General features: G+C 31.6%; 1 protein-coding gene across 1 annotated transcript; it reads right to left on the minus strand.

Moving 5' to 3' along the window:
- Positions 1-758: 758 nt before the first annotated feature.
- On the minus strand, positions 759-20,434 carry LOC139487704 (heat shock 70 kDa protein 12B-like). The gene is made up of 8 exons (XM_071272694.1): positions 20,395-20,434; positions 18,153-18,249; positions 15,935-16,081; positions 12,825-12,944; positions 8,986-9,302; positions 4,558-4,785; positions 2,675-2,831; positions 759-1,995 (listed from the first exon to the last, which is right to left on the minus strand). Exons 2-8 carry the CDS (start codon positions 18,238-18,240, stop codon positions 956-958), a joined length of 2,097 nt encoding a protein of 698 aa, XP_071128795.1. The 5' UTR covers positions 18,241-18,249; positions 20,395-20,434; the 3' UTR covers positions 759-955.
- Between the last annotated feature and the right edge of the window lie 690 nt (positions 20,435-21,124).

Raw genomic sequence — 21,124 nt, forward strand, 5'->3', positions numbered from 1 at the left:
ACTTTGTAAACGTCACCAGGGTCTGAGCAGAAAGTTGAGGAACCAGGGGTATGTCAAAGAACGTCTCGTCCTTTTTCTAAAACATTGTTGATTAATATTCGATATCAACTTCACAAATAATACACGTTGGGTTGATGTATAGAATCTGGGTACTGACGTTGTTAATCATCTTAAAAACGCATTATAGTATTCTTTTTTTTGTCTTTATGAATATTAAATTTTTGCTAATATACTTTGTCTATATGCCCTTTTTTAATCTTCTTTTACATATGACGTTGCTAATATGCTTTGTCTATATGCCTTTTGGTATTTCTTTCTTACATATGACGTGGCTCTGTACTTATATAATACCTCATTGTGTTATTTTGCCATGATTAATGTTTGTCTATATATTTGTTTGTTTCTATGGTGATTAAGATGATAACACAATGTTGACTGCTGTACCCCTGTTTGTGACATTTTTATCTATTGTGCCTGTTTGTTTTATTCACAAATCGTTGTCAATACAATGTAATTGTATGCGACTGTCATACAAGTGAGAGGTTTACTTAGCTATAAAATCAGGGTTAATCCACCCCTTTCTACACAAGAAAAAGACTGTAAGAAGTCAGGAATATGACATTCGTTTGATGTATATGAGCTTTAAGGCCTCCAAATGTGTACCAAATAGGAATTTGACTGCCGTTTTTCATTCGTTCCGTTGTTTGATGAACTCAAACGTTTTTTCTCTCCATTATATGGCCTCTTACGTTTGTAACTTTAGAGTGCGGTATATTTGTTAATAATTTTATACATGCAATAAGATACAATTTTTTTTAATAAAATACAAAATATGACAATGTCATAAAATTATCATACAAACAAACATACAAAGAATATATCTAATACTAATATAAGTATATCATTTGAACATACATTTTAAAATAATGGAATATTTGAGATACAATTTGTATAATTAAGACATTAAACATTTAAATATTGCTTTGCGTTGTATATTAGTACCGTCCTCACTGACAGTCACAAATATTTCAGTATATCCAAATTCCATTTGAACATTAATAAGTCTCTCTTTTCCTCTTTCTGTATCAGGGATTGGTATACACACTTCCCCCAAAAGACGTACATCTTCGCCAAAAGTGAATTTAGGATTTTCCAATATGGACTCATAAATCTCGACAGTGGCCTCACAATCGGTTGATCTCGTAGGACGACAAGGTACAGTAAACACACTTTTCCCTACAATTAATGGCTGTCCCACCTTCACAATAGCCATAAAAATATCCGTGCAAACATCTTTACCTTCCACTTTAGCCTTTAATTCCAAACGATGTTTTTCTGGATCGAATGGTGCATTTGTTGCTATGCCGTATGTTCGTGGACATACTCGTTCACAAATCAAATCAGGATTGTGCCCAAACATCACTGCTCCTTTCATGACAGCAATATTTGCATCAGGTGGACAAATAATAGTGTAATGTTTAAACACCTTCATCATATTTTCGTATAAGATGTTTGACTCCGAGTACCCTCCTACCATTAAAATTGTTTCGATCCCACGTAAGTTTCTTTTAAGCAAAATCATTTTCAGGTGTTTGATGATTTCTGCCACAGATTTGGAAAAAAAGTTAATGATGATTTCTTTTTTTAATCGCAATTTATCAGTTTTTACACTTACCATATGTGAATAACACGAATCAGCTAGTGTCACTTTTAGAGATTGAACTCGAAATGAAATTGGATATTGAATACTAACTATTTCACCAGACTCATAAATGCCTTTCTTTTTAGCTTCAAACTTTCTGTTGATATCTAAAATATCTTCCGGATTTTCGTTCACAAATTTAGCCCATACATCTGCTCCATGCAGAGATTTTAAAAAAGAAATGTATTCATTATCTACCATTGTGCCACCCCAAGGTCCACCAGTTGGTCTTTCTATCTCTTTTAGGCGAGAATTCTTCTGAATTTCATATGATGTTATATCGACTGTTCCTCCTGGAATGTGAAACATAAATTAATATTTTAAATCATTATAGAAATACCTTCGTTTTCACATTGGGAAAATATTGTGAGTTCGAGATTATAAACATTGTTGTAAGATCACAAATAAGGTATTTATCTGTACTTTTTTTTAAATTTTTCGGAATGATCATTTAGTACTTTCTATTGAATGTTTCAATGGTCTAAATTTCTGCTGATGACAGAAGCATCTTGAAACTATTACAGAAAGTCGACTCTCTGTTGTTCCGTTGTTTTCCTCTTAAACTTGATGTGTTTCCCTCGGTTTGGGTTATTGACCCGGATTTTTGTTTTTTTTTGCGTAATCGATTTATGACTATTGAACAGCGGTAAACTAAGGGACGACATCAAAAGATCGATGTAGGATAAAAAAAACTTAAATCAAATAGTTTGGGGGTGGGGGGTTAAAATTCTACAAGTTTTGTATATCTAAAATCGATTTTTACATATATCCCTATTGGTAAATCAATTTTTCCCAAATTAAGTTAAGAGGGGGGTGGGGGTGTCAATGAAAAAACTATGTGAATTAAGTTTTTTATCCTACATTGAACTTTTGATGTCGTCCCTAATGTTTCCTTTATTTAATTATTCGAATAGGAGTACATGTATATGTAGCATATTGCCATTTTAAATTCGAAACGTGTTAATGAATTACCTCCACAATCAAGGACTAGAAACTTTTGTCCAGCTTTAAATGTATCCATTCTAGCTCTTCCATTTCTAACAATTCTTTGTACTGTCATTTCTTTACAATAAATCGCTGCTGCCTCCGGTTCATAAGCAAGAGTAAGCAAGTTGTCAGGTATACCTGCCTGGAACAAATATAAACTTTGTTAAGTATGATCTGATTAATTGATATGTTGTCAAACTAGTCGAATGATGAAATAAGCTCTTTATAAAAATAATAGGCTAACATATGAAGCAAATGTCATTTATCCTAAAGATGAAATCAAGCCTTTATTAACGAGATGTACAAAGGATAAATTTTTGAACATATATATTTATCTATTGTTCTTTTAAAAGTCGTTTGGCTGTTTGTCTACTTTTTTATACCCAAAATCTTCTATTAAGATCCAAAATTAAAGAGAAAAAAATGATACACCCAAATAAGAAGCTGTTTGTTTTTTTTTTAATTTTGTAAAGCTAGCTTCCTTAGTCTCGTTTAATCAAATCATCAGAAGCTTCTTTCTTTTTGAAAAGGATTTTTTTTACAAATTGACACACATTGACACAAACAATTGCCGGGAGCAACCCTTTCGGTGCCACCTTTGGTACATGGTATGACTATCATTTCGAAACATCAGATAAACCTTGGTTTTTTATTTGGTTCGTGTTGCTCAGTGTTTTAATTTATATTTTTTATGTTATGTATTGTAGACTACTGTGTGTCTCTTCATCGTTTATCTGTTTTTGCTCTTGCGTTTCCGAATTGTCTTCGACTTATGAGTTTGAATATCACTTTGATATCTTCAGCCTACCATCTGCAAAATAAAACAAACATTTTGTTCTTTTGAATAAAACATAAAACAAGAATGTTCCACTACAAGCCTGTTTTATGTGAATTTCTGACGATTAATCGCATAGTTTCGCCAACTCACTAAATACCATCTTATTATTGAACAATCACCAGGAAGATGAAAAAAATATACACCTCAGGTTGAAGGCCATCATTCAAACGACAATTTAATGAAAACAGGAAGCAAGAAAAGAAGATTTCAAATGATTATATTCTTTCCACATCATATCTATGCCATATTCATATTCTGACACATCAAATGCCCAAATGCTAGTAAAGACAAGAACCTGTTGTACTTTTCCACTGCGTTTGGTTTCATTTTCTTTGTGATAAATTCAGAATTGTTTTACATTTGTCATTTCGGGGCCTTTTATAGCTGACTATGCGGTATTGGCTTTGCTCATTGTCATTGTTGAAGGCCGTACGGTGACCTATAGTTGTTAATTTCTGTGTCATTTTGGTCTCTTGTGGATAGTTGTCTCATTAGCAATCATACCACATCTTGTTTTTTTTTATCAGAACATGTATTTATTTTGAAATTATAAGAAAGTAATGTTTACAAATGAAATTGACGGCCAGAAAGAATTCGAATAGCTATACTACTATGTATATGACCCTTAATATAGACTTTTGAAAATAAATCACAAAACTTAATGGCACATCAGGGGAATTGTAATTTGGATTACGTGATCCAGAACGTCAATTTATGGTAAATAAATTTAACTAAATGACAACTAAGAGTAAGAGATTGCTCACACATTTAAATTTCGAAAAAGATCAATTAATTTTGTCACCAAATGCTTATTTTTACTGTCTATTTGAATACTTTACATTACGTGGTTTAAACTAACCATATATTACATTATTTCTACCACAAATTTTACATAAGGTATACATGTAAAAAAAAGGTAATGTGGTATGATTGTCGTTGAAACAGCTATCCACCAAAGTTCAGATGAAGTGGATGTAAGCAAAAATGATTATGATATGGTAAATAAATTGTCAAATATCTTATAACAAACCATTTTAGCTGCTTCCCTCATAAATTGCTTGGCGCAATCTGACCATATGGCTGGAACTGTTAATACCCAGTGTATGTCTTCATCTTTGATCTTAAAACTTGCTACTCTGCTCGATGTTATAAAATGGTTCTTAAAGTATTTTATAGATTCGGAAAACACATATAAAGCTGATAAAGTATTCCCTCTCCCATCGTGTAGCCTTTTACCAAAGGTTATCTGTTTACTTCTCTGAAATAATAGCATGCTTTCAAACGTTTCAGTCAAACTTATAAGGAAACATTTCATTCTAACTTTATTCAACTTAAGATAAACATTCAACACATTGAAAGGCTTTATACGTTAAGTAGACGCCAAAGTTTACCCTTTTCATAGTATGTTACGACATCTTTTAGTCCGAAGTATATGAGGTCTTCACCGGTTTTGGTTGAATTTGTTTTGTTTAATCTTAATTTTCAGTCAAGTGAAAGTCAATGATGACTATTGCTTGTCTTTTCGTCGTATTTTTTCTCCTCTTGCCTTGTGTTGAGGATGTACTTGGGTGAGGTAAGGTAAAAATTAAGAAATTAAGAAATTAAAATTGATACTATAAGCTGGTAGAGCATCAATTAAGGATAAAAAAATATTGATAGGTCATGGACCTCCTTTTCGAGATATTTGAGATTTAAAATATGGCGGGAAAAGGCTATCGCGGACTTTTACCTTATATTTGTAATGGTATTATTTGGGTCTCAAAACAAAAGAAATAAAATCAAGAATATTCTAAAATTCTCATTTACCTTTCATGAGCTATTAAGTCTTATATGAAAAAATAAAAGGGTGTAATGGGGCAAATTTTTTTACATTGTATTGTATGGAAAAACACCAAGGAGTCCGAACATTTGACACAAATTCCAAAACCTCACCTAAGTTCATCCTTAACTGTTTTTCTTTGATTAATCGTTTTTCTTTTGACCTTTGATATTTTCTTGTGTAATTTGTGTTGTCAATTTATGCTGCTGTTTTTGACAAAGCAATAATGAATCAAACTTTTTTTTTATTATACTTGAATTTAAAATGACTAGTGAACTAACATTTTAGGAGGCTCCCCTTTTTTTTTAAGTAGTGCATATAAACTGTAAATCGAAAAAATGCAGAACAGGCAAGCGATAGACCATTTTGAAGTTGTGTCCTTTACCGGACAAGTTCGTCAATTTATATGAGCGCCTTAATGACGTCAAGGCTGACGTCATTTCAATGAAACAGGCAATTAAAATTGAGAAAGGAAATGGGGAAGGTGTCAAAGCGACAACAACCCGACCATAGAGCAGACAACAGCCGAAGGCCACCAATTGGTCTTCAATGTAGCGAGAAACACCCGCACCCGTAGGCGTCCTTCAGCTGGCCCCTTAAAAAAATGTATACTAGAGTAGTACAGTGATAATGGACGTCATACTTAACTCCGAATTATACACAAGAAACTAAAATTAAAAATCATACAAGACTAACAAAGGCCAGGCGCAAAAATGCGGTGGGGTTAAACATGTTTATGCGATCTCAAATTGCCTGTATTATTAAATATCAGAAAGAAAATGTGGTATAATTGCTAATGAGACAACAAACAAGTACTTTCATCAAGCGATATCTTCGTTATGCTCCATGAAAAATCTTTTTAAATTATTAACATCTGTTTTATCAGCAATCAAAGCCGGGCTCTAAAGTTATTGTGGAACTGCCTATTCTAGAGGTGGCGAGAATTAGATGTGGTTACTAAAAAAATCAAAAGATCTTTTAGTACATACAATCTAAGACTATCTCATCTTGCAATAGTATTAAAACATATGACTTTTCTACACTTTACACAAGTATTTCCCATTCCAAACTAAAAGACAAATTGAAAAAGTTGGTAATACTTTGTTTCATTAAAAGGAATGGTGAACGTAGATACAAATATCTTGTCTTGGGGAAGGATATATTCTACTTTGCAAAGAATCACTCTGATTCAAACAAAAAAATCTCTGAAACTGACATTATCAAGATGCTTGATTTCTTGATTGACAACATTTTAGTTACGTTTAGAGGACGTGTTTTTCAACAGACTATCGAAATTCCTATGGGAACCAATTGTGCCCCTCTTCTTGCCGACTTGTTTCTTTATTATTATGAGGCTAACTTCATACTGGAACTTTTAGGAAGAAAGATAGAAGTTCGTTACATAGATGATTCTCTCTCACTAAATAATACAGGTGACTATGTTGAACGAATCTTTCCCATTTAACTGGAGATAAAAAAAAAATGGTACAGATACAGTTAAGTCTGCATTATATCTTGACTTCCATCTAGAAATTGACAATGAGGGTTGGTTGAAAACAAAACTTTACGACAAAAGAGATGATTTCAGCTTCCCAATTGTGAACTTTCCATTTTTATGTAGCAACATTCCAGCAGCGCCCGCATACGTAGTATATATCTCCCAATTGATACGATATTCCCGGCATTGTATTTCCTATCATGATTTTCTTGATAGAGGATTGCTGCTCACAAGGAAATTATTAAACCAAGAATTCCAAATGGTGAAGTTGAAATCATCCCTTCATAAATTGTACGGACGCCATCACGAGTTGGTTGACCGTTATGGAATAACCGTTTCACAGATGATATCGGATATGTTCCCTATGTCGTAACTACGATACCCTTACCTTTTCACGAATGTGACCTACCGAATTAGACTATTTACCGGATTTGTAATAACATAAGCAACACGACGGGTGACACTTGTGGAGCAGGATCTGTTTACCCTTCCGGAGAACCTGATATCACGCCCAGTTTATGGTGGGGTTTGTGTCACTTAGTCTTTAGTTTTCTATGTTGTGTCTTGTGTACTATTATTTGTCTGTTTGTCTTTTTATTTTTAGCCATGGCGTTGTCAGAGTTTGACTGTCCCTCTTGTGTCTTTCGTCCCTCTTTTGTAAATTAGAAATTATGTTGTTCTGAAGGTACTTTATCACTTTTCTCTTATGACAGCAGTGCTGATTATCGATTTTTAAGAATTTAATTTGGCGAATAATTCGTGCAATTTTTTGTAGCATCATATTTTTTAACCAGTCGTTCAACATGGGAAGGAAGTGAAGATGCCCTTAAACGAACGAATGGTGTTCACTAAATTATGTTTTTACGGAAATACAACGAACTTGAAAGTTGTCTATTGGGAAGATTTAAAAAAATTTTGACACAAGGATAAGTGCTAAAACAAAAAGTGCAAAATTTCCTCCGTTACCTTGTTTTTACGTTTGCAAAATGTTTTGACAAAGTGATGCTGTATTGGTCGATGCGAAGACTATTGAAGGTTCAAATCGGGAAGACCGTGTCTTATGTGAAGAAGCCATATTTTCTCTTGTAAAAGAGATGCATTATTGGAAAACCGCATATGCTTATCACATTTGAAACAAGAATAGAAGATTTTTTGGTAAATTACTGTTTTTCCTTGCTAAAACAGGGAAGGATTTAACAGGACAAACGTCAGTTTAAATTTCCATGCTCTCTGTACATATAATTCCAAGTATTTTGTATTTATACGAGAAAATAAGCAAATTGGATAAAATGAACCCTTTTGGTACGATCTATATTTTTGAAGTGTATAAATACTAAGACAATCATGAAGCAAAGACAGTGGAATGCAATTTAAATTATTTCGATTGCATTTTTAACCCTAATTAGGTATAATGATTTGATAATGCTAAATTTTCCTATATGAGTGCGATTTTTTTCTTATTGAACAGCGATATGATTTATTACGAAAAACGTATTAATAATGCTATACCTTTCTCATAGAACTGTGATTTTTAAAAGGAAGATGCATCAATATTTGACATTGACATTTCGTACATGATTTATAATGAGAGGAAGGGATATGATTGCAAATTATTTACTAACCAACAGTTTGTGATGCATATTGAGCAAATAAATGTAAACAAACGGCCTTCAACAATGAATAAAACACATACAGTGAGCAATACAAGGATCCAACATAACAAAATTTCAAACGATTAAAAATAAACGCAGATTTATTACAACACAATGAACGAAAAGCAGATAATACAGAAAGCAACCAATGCATTATAGATTCCCGACTTGCGTCAGGTACATATATAGTGTGACGGTGTTAAACATGTTAGAGAGACTTATCAGTCCGACATGAAGCACAAAAAAAAACCTCAACTACTTTCTACAATATCCATTCATTTATATAAAAAAGGAGATGTGGTATGACTGAAATGAGATAAATATTCACCAAGGTCCAAATGACGTGTATAGAAACAGCTTATGGTCATATAATCGTAGAATACAACTATTGGGCTTGTGTGTCAGATATGTTTTCCAAATATTATTTTTAATGATTCTTTGCTTGAAATAGTTTAACATTACTAATAACTTCTACGAATTTGAAAATACCTGTTCACTTTGAAACAGTTTCATCTTGAACTTTTCAAGGAAAATATAATCTTTGCTCTGATTGTCATCAACAAATTGTGCGTAATTTTGTTCTGCTTCATACCCAAAGCTATGAAAACTTCCATCTTTACTGAAGAGAATCGCTGTTGGTGTTTTCAATGTAATCAAACCATCACCCGACTTCCAGTCCGTGTTAGTATATATAAGGTTGTGATCTTTGTTATATTCTGAACAAAAGGAATATGCATAGCCAGAAAATGTTGTTCCAAAATCTATTGCTACAACAACTAAAGCATATTGTTTTCCATGTGGCTTAGCTACAAATATATTGAATTCAAGTGTTAAAAAAGAGAAATTGTGTGCTGTACTGTCTACAGTCCGTCATATTGTCTCTGTGTAACTTAACTTTTTTGCAGGAAATATGATAAAATGATTTTTTTTTGGTTACAGATAATGATATAAATCTTAATGTTTTCTTGTGCATTGAACGCTTCTTTTGCTTCGTGATAGATACTTATCTGAGTATAACCTTTGACCAATATTTGTTTGTTTTGCCATCTCTCCGCTAAAGATAGAGATTATTTAAGGTGGAAAAATAACTCGCTTCGAAGTCAAGGTTGTCAAAAATTAGACATCCTTGTTTATTAGCACAATGTTTTAGTGTACTGTTACTCTATGTCTACAATCCAGAATCTAGAAATACAAGATGAAATGTGTGCTATTGCTCAACATATATGCACTCACATTATCCGTTTCTGTTGAAACTAGAATTTAAAAAAATAATCAAGATCAACGAAACAATTAAGTTTAAAAAAAACCCTTACAATTGGAGATAAGTTAGTTGAAAACCTATCATCAATTTAACTAAGCTCAGATCAAGAACAGAGAAAAGATTAATAAAAAATAATAGTGTTCCACATTTTTCAAATATGACTCAATCCTTATTCAATTAATTGGATTTAGGGTTAAGTAAGTGGTTATATTAATAGAAAATAGAAATTCGTTTTGGGTTTTGTTAACGATCCAGCAGAAGGAATTTGGTCTCTGGACATAGAAATCAGTTATTGTTTGGTTTCGTTAACGATCCAGCAGAGTGGCTTTGGTCTCTGGACATAGAAATCAGTTATTGTTGGGTTTCGTTAACGATCCAACAGAAGGAATTTTGTCTCTGGACATAGAAATCACTTATTGTTGGGTTTCGTTAACAATCCAGCAGAAGGGCTTTGGTCTCTGGACATAGATATCAGTTATTGTTGGGTTTCGTTAACGATCCAGCAGGAGGGCTTTGGTCTCTTGACATAGAAATCAGTTATTGTTGGGTTTTGTTATCGGTCCAGCAGAAAGGCTTTGGTCTGTAGACATAGAAATCAATTATTGTTGGGTTTCGTTAACGATTTAGCAAAAGGGCTTTGGTCTATGGACATAGATATCCGTTATTGTTGGGTTTCATTAACGATCCAGCAGAAAGAATTTGGTCTCTGGACATAGAAATCAGTTATTGTTGGGTTTCGTTATAGTCCAGCAGAAGGGATTTGGTCTCTGGACATAGAAATCAGTTATTGTTGGGGTTCGTTAACGATCTAGCAGAGGGGATTTAGTCTCTGAACATAGAAATCAGTTACACGTCGCCAGTGCAGAAAGCTGATGAACCAGGGGTATGTTAATGAACGTATAGTCCTTTTTCGAAAAAAAGTTCATCGGAAAGTATCAAAGTCTTGTTGATAAAGATTCCGTATCAAACTCACAAATAATACACGACGGTCTTCTAGTATAGATTCTGGGTACTGACGTTGTTTATCATCTGAATTACTTGTTATAGTATTCTTTTATTTGTCTTTATGAATGTTAATTTTACTGTTTAATCGTTTAATGGTGGTATTCATTTGACGTGGCTCTGTACTTTTACATCCTGTCATTGTGTTATTGTTCTCTGATTTTTTTATTGTATTTTTGTCTTTCATTTTTGCTTATATGCTTTTGCTACATTTTAAATGCCTTTTTGTGTTTCTTTTTATGCAAATAACGTAACTTTGTACTTAGACATCCTGTCATTGTGTTATTGTTCTATGATACACATAACACATGTAACACATGTAACACATAAACAAACGACAACCACTGAATTACAGGCTCCTCACTTGGGACAGGCACATACATGCAGAATGTGGCGGGGTTAAATATATTAGCGGGATCCCAATCATCCCCCAACCTGGGACAGTGGAATAACAGTAAAACACAAGAACGAACTTTAAAAATCAGTTAAAAAAGGCTTAACACCACAGATGGACCAAAAATACAAGTGGACGTGGCCGTGGCCGTGACTTGTACATCCCAGACGTCATAAACAGTCAGAGAAAAAACATAACATTGTGCAATGCCAAGATACAGGTATCTACAGATTGTAGATCCATGAATGTGTATATGTATATAACATACTGGTAACATTTAGTTTGCTTTTGATTTACTAATAACAAAATCAATAGTTATACCAATAAAAACAATATTCAATTATCTTATTACAGTGTTGAATTGATAACCTTTTAGAATAAGTTTATTTAGATGATCGATAATTTACCAGGATCATTTCTAAATTTTCGGGCACGGTTAAAAACATTTCCGTAAAAATGGGGATGTGCTATCCCGTTTGAAATAAGTTTTCTACAGGTACAACCAAACATCTTTATATCTATGGAAAAAATTAGTAAAGGTTTTAAGTAATTTATGGTAACAAAATCCCTGGCTTAATAATTTACCAGTAATACATAGATTACGTTCGTTAAAATCAAAAACGTCACAACAGACACGAGCATAGCGAACGAGTTGTGAAAAATAAACACCGTAAGATGGTGCCAAAGAAACATCACCATCTAAAAATGGAAAATTAACAATAGGGAACGAAAAATCGTCCCTTTTGTCGTAAATTTTAGTGTGGAGTTTCCCGTTTAAAACCGAAATATCTAAATCTAGGAAAGGACAGTTAAAATTTGATTTATTAAAAAGTAAGCTCCTTGGGGTAAATTTCAGCAGTATATTGAAAAAAATCTTGATTATTTAACGAAAAAATATCATCAAGATAACGGTAAGTGTTGTGGAACTTATCAATTAAATGCAATTTCGACGGGTCTTTACGGAGTTTGGTCATAAACTGTGATTTATAACAGTACAACAACAAGTTTGCCATTAAAGAGGCGCAATGAGTGCCCATAGGGATACCTATATGCCTTTTTGTGTTTATATGTTACATATGACGTGGGTGGCTCTTTACTTATGAATCCCGTCATTGAGTTATTGTGCCATGGAATATCTGTGTTAACATGTTTTTTTTTATAGTGATATATATATATATTAATACAATATTGACTGCTGTACTACTATTTTTAACATTTTCACCTATTATGTCTGTTTGTTTTATTCACACATCGTTGTAAAATAGTGAATTGTATGCGGCTGTCATACAAACAAAAAGGTAAATCACATAAATAGTGAACTCCGAAGAAAATTAAAAACGGAATGTCCTTAATCAACAAGTGTGAGATATAGCTTGCTATAAAACCAAGTGTAATCCACCATTTTCTACTTAAAATAAAAATCTCTGTACCAAGTCAGTAATATGAAAGTTGTTGAAGCAATACAAATTAAATTCCAGAAAACATGCCGGCATTAAACTAAAAAGTACGAGCTAGAAATATGATGGCAATCCCCTTATAATAAAGGCATCTATATATTAATTGTAGCATTATCGAACCAAATTTGGCAGTTCGTTGTATGTTAAAGATTTTAAAAGGTTTGCAAATAAGCTGACAATTACCAGCAAATATACATTATTTAACTTAATATACCTGAGGTGATGTTTTGTTCATCTTTAAACGTTGCATTGCAATATTTTGTAGGTTCTTCGTCTCTTGGTTTTCGTATTGTGTGTTTTTTTGGTGGAACTGGAGGTTTTATTCTTTTTGCTTCTGAAATACAATTTTCTTAAATCTTTTGTAAAGAACTACAAATATTATAAGATATTCTTTCAATTTTAAATACTTACAATTTGTTTTAACTGATCACCCCTGTATCTAGTTTTTCGTAAGAAAAAGGATAAGTTTTCAATTCCATCAACTTATAAGCTTAAAATAAGCAACCTCTGACATCACATATCACTTGATATAATGCCGTCATAAGCCAAACTGACCTGGCAACAATTTCTTGCTGATTTTCACACTTTATTTAGTTTATTTTATAAGGAAGATCGAGATTAATTATATTGCGTTATTTTTCTAATCATAAAAAGTCACGTATGTAAATAGGTTGCCGAATTTGGTTGATTTGAACTTTGTAAAACGATGAATTTGAATTGCTTGCTATATATGTATTTATCATGTATAAAATTCCTCCCTTCACAATATGCAAATGTGCAAAATTTTGAATTTTAAACTTCACTAAAAGTATTGCTCATTACGATTTTTTTTTTAAACTAATGTATGGACATATGAATGGAAATAACAAAACAAAACTGGGGATAAGAACAAGACGATTCATACATTCCCAATAAACACTCATAAAACAAAGCGAAAAAAGTAGTCGAAAAAATTAGGACAAACAAATTTTCTCAAAACTCTCCAACGAAACGTACGAACATTAAGCAACACGACGGGTGCCACATGTGGAGCAGATTGTGCTTACCTTTCCGGAGCACCTGAGATCACCCCTAGTTTTGGTGGGGTTCGTGTTGTTTATTCTTTAGTTTTCTATGTTGTGTCAAGTGTACTTTTGTTTGTCTATTTGTCTTTTTCATTTTTAGACATGGCGTTGTCAGTTTATTTTCGATTTATGAGTTTGACTGTCCCTCTTTAAAAAAACAACCTAAACCAGAAGTGATTGAAGTTGGTCAGGAAGAGTTGTCAATCTTCCACAATATAAATTTACATATATGATAAATAGATTATTTCTTGTAATGTGGTTACATATAAATAGCAGCCAGACTTGGGATGTAAAGCGTGTGGTACCAACAGTATTTACTGGTCTTCACTTTCGACATCGAAAACAACATATTTCAATAATAAATACCTTGTATATTGCTTGCTTACTTTAGATAAAAGACGATAACTTTATATGTAACATGAGTGTAATAATTGCACTCACCTAAAATCATACACAATGAATGTTGTCAATTCATTTTCGATGACTTGCATCAAAATTGTGAAAGCTTATAAAAAAAATATTCTTTAAATCGTATTTTATATTTCCAATAAAAAGCCCATGGTTAACGTAACGAAAAAGATATAAAAAAAATGAAATCGCGTTGTCGGTCACTCGTTGGATATTTTTGAAATCTTCGATAAGTTATTTTACAAAAATTTCTTCTGTACATTTGTTAAAAGATACTAAACTTAGTTGCACTTGTTATTTGGATGACAGATTTTTGTATTAATATATTATATGTATCTTATTTCTGTAGATACACAACTAATACCCCGAACATTCTTCGAGTGTATAAAATCATATATTTGTAGAAGTTCTGGTTGAGTTCGTGTTGCTCTGTTTTCTACGTTGTGTTTTGTGTAATGTTGTTTGTTATTTCTTCTGTTTTCACGTTTTATGAATTAGCCATGGCGTTGTCAAGTTGATTTCGCCTATGCGTTTGAATATTCCTTTAGTTTATTTCGTCTCTCTTTGTTAAAGAAATTAATTCAAAATATAGAATAAAAAGTAAGAACAATGTGTTAACATTTTCTGCTAAACTCATTTGTCTTGACATAAAATGTTTCCCCATGTCCGTCCTTTTGTCCTTTCAAAATTAAATAGATGTATGAGTTTTGTTGTGTGTAATAGACCTATACATATTAAGCTGATTTTAAAATATTCTTATGTTTTTCAAAAAAATTGTAGACGTCATCACGATTTCGTTGACTGTTCTGAAAATATGGGTCACATATGACATAAATTTTTTCAACTTGTGGTTGTCACAATGTCACTCCGCACACACCTTATTTATCACAATAATAATTGCGCCAAATAATTGGACAACTGAACTGACTCTTGTAAAACATGTGTTTTCTATACCCTATATTTAGTTAGTTTAAAAATTCGTTACCTTCAGTCGTTCATTTGTAATTCTTAAGTGATTTATGAATATTTGTATACATTGTTAAAATACAGATAAATTTGATGAGTGATTAAAACCTAAAAATGTATATTCAAATAAATTAATCATACGTTGGTACCAATAAATTATCAAAACTTTAAAAAAAAAAGTATACATATCGGCCTGTCAGTGGAGACTTAAATAATAAACAATTAAACAATCGTAGCTACTGTGGATTTATGTTGCCTGTTGAGCGTGAACATATGTCCATATTATTTTTATTGCGCAGATACAAATGAAGATAAAATGTGAAAGATTAAGTTTCATAACAAAAATTTAAAGTAGCCTTAATATTGGTTTTAGGTAATATTACCAATTTTTAAATCAGATGCAATTGTTAAATTATGACTGTGTTATGAAGGTTTTAATATAGTAAAGATTTATGTAATTGTTTTTTACTTTTTTAATAGATTTATATAGACTCTTCTTAAAAAAAGTATATTGCAAAGTTATTTCATTTCAATGTTTTATCACTCAATAACCTTTATGTCAATTAGTGCTTCTATCGCAAAAATCTTAGTGAATTTTAGATGAAGAATACTACCAAAAGTACACATTTTGCTACATATTTTGATACTTTTAATTTGCACATACGAACGAACTTTAATATCTGGCAAACGAATGCAAAAGATGCGTATCGGTAATTTTGGAGTTCATGCGTTTGTTATATTGATTTGGCTTATCCTAATCGATTTACAAGATTTGAACATAGGTAAAATACTGTCGCCAGAATTTACAAATATTTACATAATTACCCGTTATGCTAGCAAATATTAGTATTTAAGTATTTATGACCACTTTTCTAATTGTACATACCTAACCTGTCATCGTTTCGTTTACAAGGCACATTTAATGATGCTTTGCTACAACTTTTTCCATCTAAATCTGTATTCTGTTGACTATATGTTATCTTTTTTTGTATAACTTGAGGTTTAGTTCTTTTATACTGAATTCTTCTATTATCTGAATAATAAAAAATACTTTTCATGTTATCACGAATAAATGATTATCTGTTAAGATAAAGCTATTTAATGTATATTAAACTAAACTAATGTAAGATTTCATATTTATGAATTAAAATGCTAAATGGTATGCATAAAAGGACAACATCAAAGATCAAAATAAAAACAATCTTGTCAATTTTTATAATAAAATTCACATATTAGACATAGAAATGCTTAAAACACTGTCCATTCTCACTTTTATCCGATACATCAGATTTTACACTCGTTTTGGTTAAGAGGTCTTCTTATTTTTGAGAATGCCACAAGAGAAGAAAATAAAGACAACAGTAGTATACCGCTGTTCAAAAGTCATAAATAGATTTAGAGAAAACAAATCCGGGTTACAAACTAAAACCGAGGGAAACACACCAACTTATAAATAGCACTCCACAGTTAGAAATTAAATTGAAATTGAAACACAAAATGTTTAATCATCTTCTATTCTTGGCTTTCTAATGAACTATTCTAACTGTTTGCGTCATACATGTGCATATGTATGTAATCAGTATATTCCATTGATTTGATTTTCAAAAGTTAAAATTGTGAAATATCATTCCTTTTTTGTGTATACATGGCAACATTCTGCATTAATTTACCATAAAATATTGAAAAAAGGGGGTGAAAGTGTAACATATTCCCCCAAAATTTGGTTCAAATTAGAATTTCAATGCTTTGACAGGGGCGGATCCAGGATTTCAGGTTAGGGAGGGTGCAAATTATTATTTTGGCCGAGCGGAGCAAGGCAAACATGTTTTTGAGCTTAAATTATTGAAATATTCTTCAAAAGAGGGTGCAATGTAGATATCTTGAACTATTGTGTGGTAAAATAAGGGAGAAATTAAAGTTTCTAGCTGAAATCGCATAAATCCACCCCTGACAACAATTTACAATCACCATAATTAACAAGAAATCTGTTAGGTTCTATTCATTAAGACTACCCCTATATATTTCCGAGCAAACGGAACTGAAGACAATAAGGATAGAGACAGAACTGAATCCGCAGTAAACAAGCTGACCCTCCATAAAAAAAAATATGCGATGTTATGTCAATGGTTGCTGGGAAAACTGGTGTTGCATTCATATTTGTCCGCAACTCCACGTTTAACACCTTCCATTGAAGTATATAATATTTATAGAACTTAAATAAATCGTAGGTAAGTTGATAAGTAATCAGGCTGATGCTGTTAAACTGACTGTTTTATATACTTTGAATGTTAAAAAAATAGGAATGGTGTCGTGTGATATTTAAATAAGTTGAAGACGACCCATGCTTTGCAAATTTTAGGAGGGAGGGGCGCACGCCCGCCTCGCCCCCGCCTAAATCCGTCCCTGTTTGAGTGATACCTTTTCTGAAACTGTTGACATTAATATACCAAATGCTCAATAAAAAAATTTGTGTCTTATGCGTCATTTTTCGTATTGTTTAATCCCAAAGTTAGTGCGACAACAAGTTGAAAAAAAACCATTATAATAAATACTGGACCAATGTTTCGTATGGATATGAAAGTACGGACTGTCATACAGAAAACAGCCAATATTACATACATAACATAATATTGATGTTCCTTTAAACCCACTATAAAGGTTATTTTTATCTTCAGCTTTTCAAAAATGAATTTTATTGCACACTAGCTCTCATATTTTAAAAATCCACAGGAGCCAAAATGCGAAACTACACACCTAACTGTAGAGTGCTGCTTAAGATGAACACAAAGAAACGAAAGAAACAAACGACAATGCAACATACATAGAAATTTTGTGTTATGTTGCTGAATATTTTATTTACCTTGGTTTGGTTTGGTGAAGCGTTCTGTGTCGCTTTTTCTATATTGACAACGTTTTGTTGTTTAATTCTTCTGACTAAATGTGGGTTTTTTTGTGCATTTTGATCTATATTCTTTTCTTTTATTTTGACGTACACGATAAACTATTTTTAAGGGGTTAATCATTACTAATGTTCGTTATCAATATCTGTATTATATTATACTTGACTTATGTCTAATTGTAAATGAACAGAAAGGTGTCCATACCTTCAAATTGCCGATTCACTTTGCAACAATTGGAGCAGTAATCCGTATCTGGTGCATTAAGTGTATAGCAGAACTGGCAACACCACATTGTAGACTTCTGTAATATGAACCGAAATTACGTATAATAACTGAACTTTATTTGTTCACACTTTTGTCTTGAAGCATTTTCATTTTTGGATAATATAATCACAAGTTTGGTTGAAGTGAAAAATATTATTATACATGTTGACAGCAGATAACAAAAACTCGCAGAAAAATTACGCCGTCAATACTATTTGAATCTTATTTTGAACGAAAAGAAATAAATTACTGATGGTGTTTCTCGTTAGGAAATTAAATTAAATTATTGTAAAAGTTAGTTTACAATATATTGATCGTGAAACGGTTGGATTTTTTTTTCTTAAAAGTTTTTAAATTCTTTAATCTAAATGTATGCACTTGTAATATTTTGAACATTCCTATTCAAAACCATACTTGGCCTCCAAAATTGTCATCAGAATTTTTTTTTAGTGTAGATATGTTCCAATATTCTGGCTTAATTATTCTCAAAAGAAGGAAAAGGTATGTAAAATAAATTTTCACCCAACCTTATCAAGTATAATATTTGGTGTTAAATATAATGTATTTAAAGAAGATATTCTTAATACACGTATTCTGATATTGAAGAGATACGTATGTAGAGTTGGATTTAAAGTCCCATATGTTGCTGAAACAATAGAATGGCTTAGATATTATTATATGATTGATATGGTCTCTATGAGTTTGTGCTCGACCAATAAAGCAATAACAATAAAAGAAAAACGGTCAAATATTGATAATCTTAAAGGAAAAGTAATTACCGCTGTTTAATTATCGCAAATCGATTACGTAACAAACACAAAATGATGAAAATAACACACACAAAAAACCAGACTGACTGCGTCTATAGACAAACAGTGAAATAAAAAAAAAATACCGAACTCCAAGGAAAATTCACATGGAAAACGTTTATTTGTCTAAATCAAAAGCTCAAACCCATCAAACGAATAGAAAACAACTGTGATTTTCCTGACTTGGTACATGTTTCTTTGTGTTGATAATCAGTGGTGGATTACGGTAGCTGGGACGTGTCTTCTTTCATCATGGATTTTGAAAAAGCAGATAACAATCGATCTAGATCTTTAATGATAGCACACTCCGACAGTTATATATACTTAGTAATTCATGTGCAAGACTTTTCATGTTAATATAAAAAAATATATGTGTTTTATTGTGTTTTACTGCTGCATTTAACAAAAAAATAAGGGAAGTTAACTCAGATAAAGTAGCTTTTTATATGATAGAATAAGTTGTAAATTTTCATATTTCCTTAAAAATGTCAGGTGACAAAAAAAATGTATTTAAAGGAAAAATGAGATTTAGAGTTATCTTCTAATATTTTATCTTAAAATTCTATGGTGAAGTTTGTTTTTATTACACAAAATTTTGTTTTTCATGCATAATCTATATAAAATCTGACAATTTTGCACAACCTGTAGTGTGAAAAAAGCACAATGTCCCATACTTTGTATTTATATTTTGATGAAGAAAGCATGATATAAACTATATTTTGTCAAATTATTTTTCAAAAAATCTATGAATTCTATTTGACATCCCCAAACCATCTAACTTAAACCTGGTTGTACAGCTCTAGCTATAGCTAAACATCTCACTTGTATGGCGGTTCTCATGTTATTGCATGGTTATGTTTAGAGTCGTACCACGGGTAGTTTGAACGGCCGGCTCATCATACCTTCTAAACCGAATTGATATCCGAATATTCCTTTGAAAAACCGGTTAGAGTTTGAACTAGTTTCTGTTTTATCCTTTACTGCTGTTTATCTTATCTCGCTGTGTTTTTTCTTTGTTGTTTTGTTTTTCGATTTTATAATTCATGAACATGAAAACAGTAATTAAAGTCTTAAATTATTCGATTGGTATATTATCTAAGAAACAAACACACTCACAACTATTGCTTTTATTATATACGATGTCATCTACTTTCATGTTATATATATATAACTTTGTAATAAAATGTGAATAGGGAAAATGCATTTGTTCAATTTTCTTTTCTATATGTTTAAAATCAAGCTTTTTTCATAAAATTGTTAGGCAAGTATCAACATGACCAAGTAACTGATAATATTTTGATACGAATATGTTGTTTTTTTCGAGTTTTTTTTACCTCTCAAATCATAACTGCGTCTGAAAAAATAATGCTCACCTGTAAAACCGTTAAGCCTGTCTATGGTATATGCTTATGTAAATACTACCTGTTTCGGTTATTTTAAACATGTACAATAAGTCAAGGTAATACTATTTTAAATCATTTTTAATCGAAGATGAAATCATTAAGACTTTCTTATTCTAAAGTGTTCTAAACTTACATATGTACATAAAGAAATATGTTTAAAATAAAAAAAAATAAAAATAAATAAATAAGAAATAAGGATTTGAACAAGATGATAGTACGTATACGAAGTCTCAAAACAAAGTCCTCATAAACATAAACCCCTAAGGACCCTTTTACTCATTCAATTTATCTTGCAGAAATTATATGGTTTATGATAGGAATCTTATTTTAAACACACTAAATTAAATATTCATATCAATTATTTGCTTGTTACAATTTCCTTAAGGAGTCCAAGATCCTCGTGATGTTCCCTGTTACATTCCACTAATCACTTGGGGCAGTTTTTAGTTATAAAATTCATATTACATCAAATACATATTAAATAATATCACTCATAATAGTTTTTCATGTTTTGTAATGGTTGCTAGAACATTATTTTTAATTGGCAAAAATACTGTTCTATTGAATTCATTAGGAGAGTCAGACACTGAAAAAAACATTGACATTTGTTGTCTTTTGATCAGATATATAAAAGGCTTTGTAAATTGGAAAACCAACAATCAAGTCAAAATATTCTGCGTCAGAAATTTTATATCCAAGT

This window comes from Mytilus edulis, chromosome 9 (assembly GCF_963676685.1).
Source record: "Mytilus edulis chromosome 9, xbMytEdul2.2, whole genome shotgun sequence".
Lineage (NCBI taxonomy): Eukaryota > Metazoa > Mollusca > Bivalvia > Mytilida > Mytilidae > Mytilus > Mytilus edulis.

Bases quoted from the DNA above. Each gene is read 5' to 3' on its own strand.
- LOC139487704 (XM_071272694.1), bottom strand. From the start codon at position 18,240: ATGTGGTGTTGCCAGTTCTGCTATACACTTAATGCACCAGATACGGAT. The intron at 9,303-12,824 runs GTATATTAAGTT...ATATATTTGTAG, and splicing joins TGAACAAAACATCACCTCAG to CTAAGCCACATGGAAAACAA. The intron at 1,996-2,674 runs GTAATTCATTAA...TTCACATTCCAG, and splicing joins TCTAGTCCTTGATTGTGGAG to GAGGAACAGTCGATATAACA.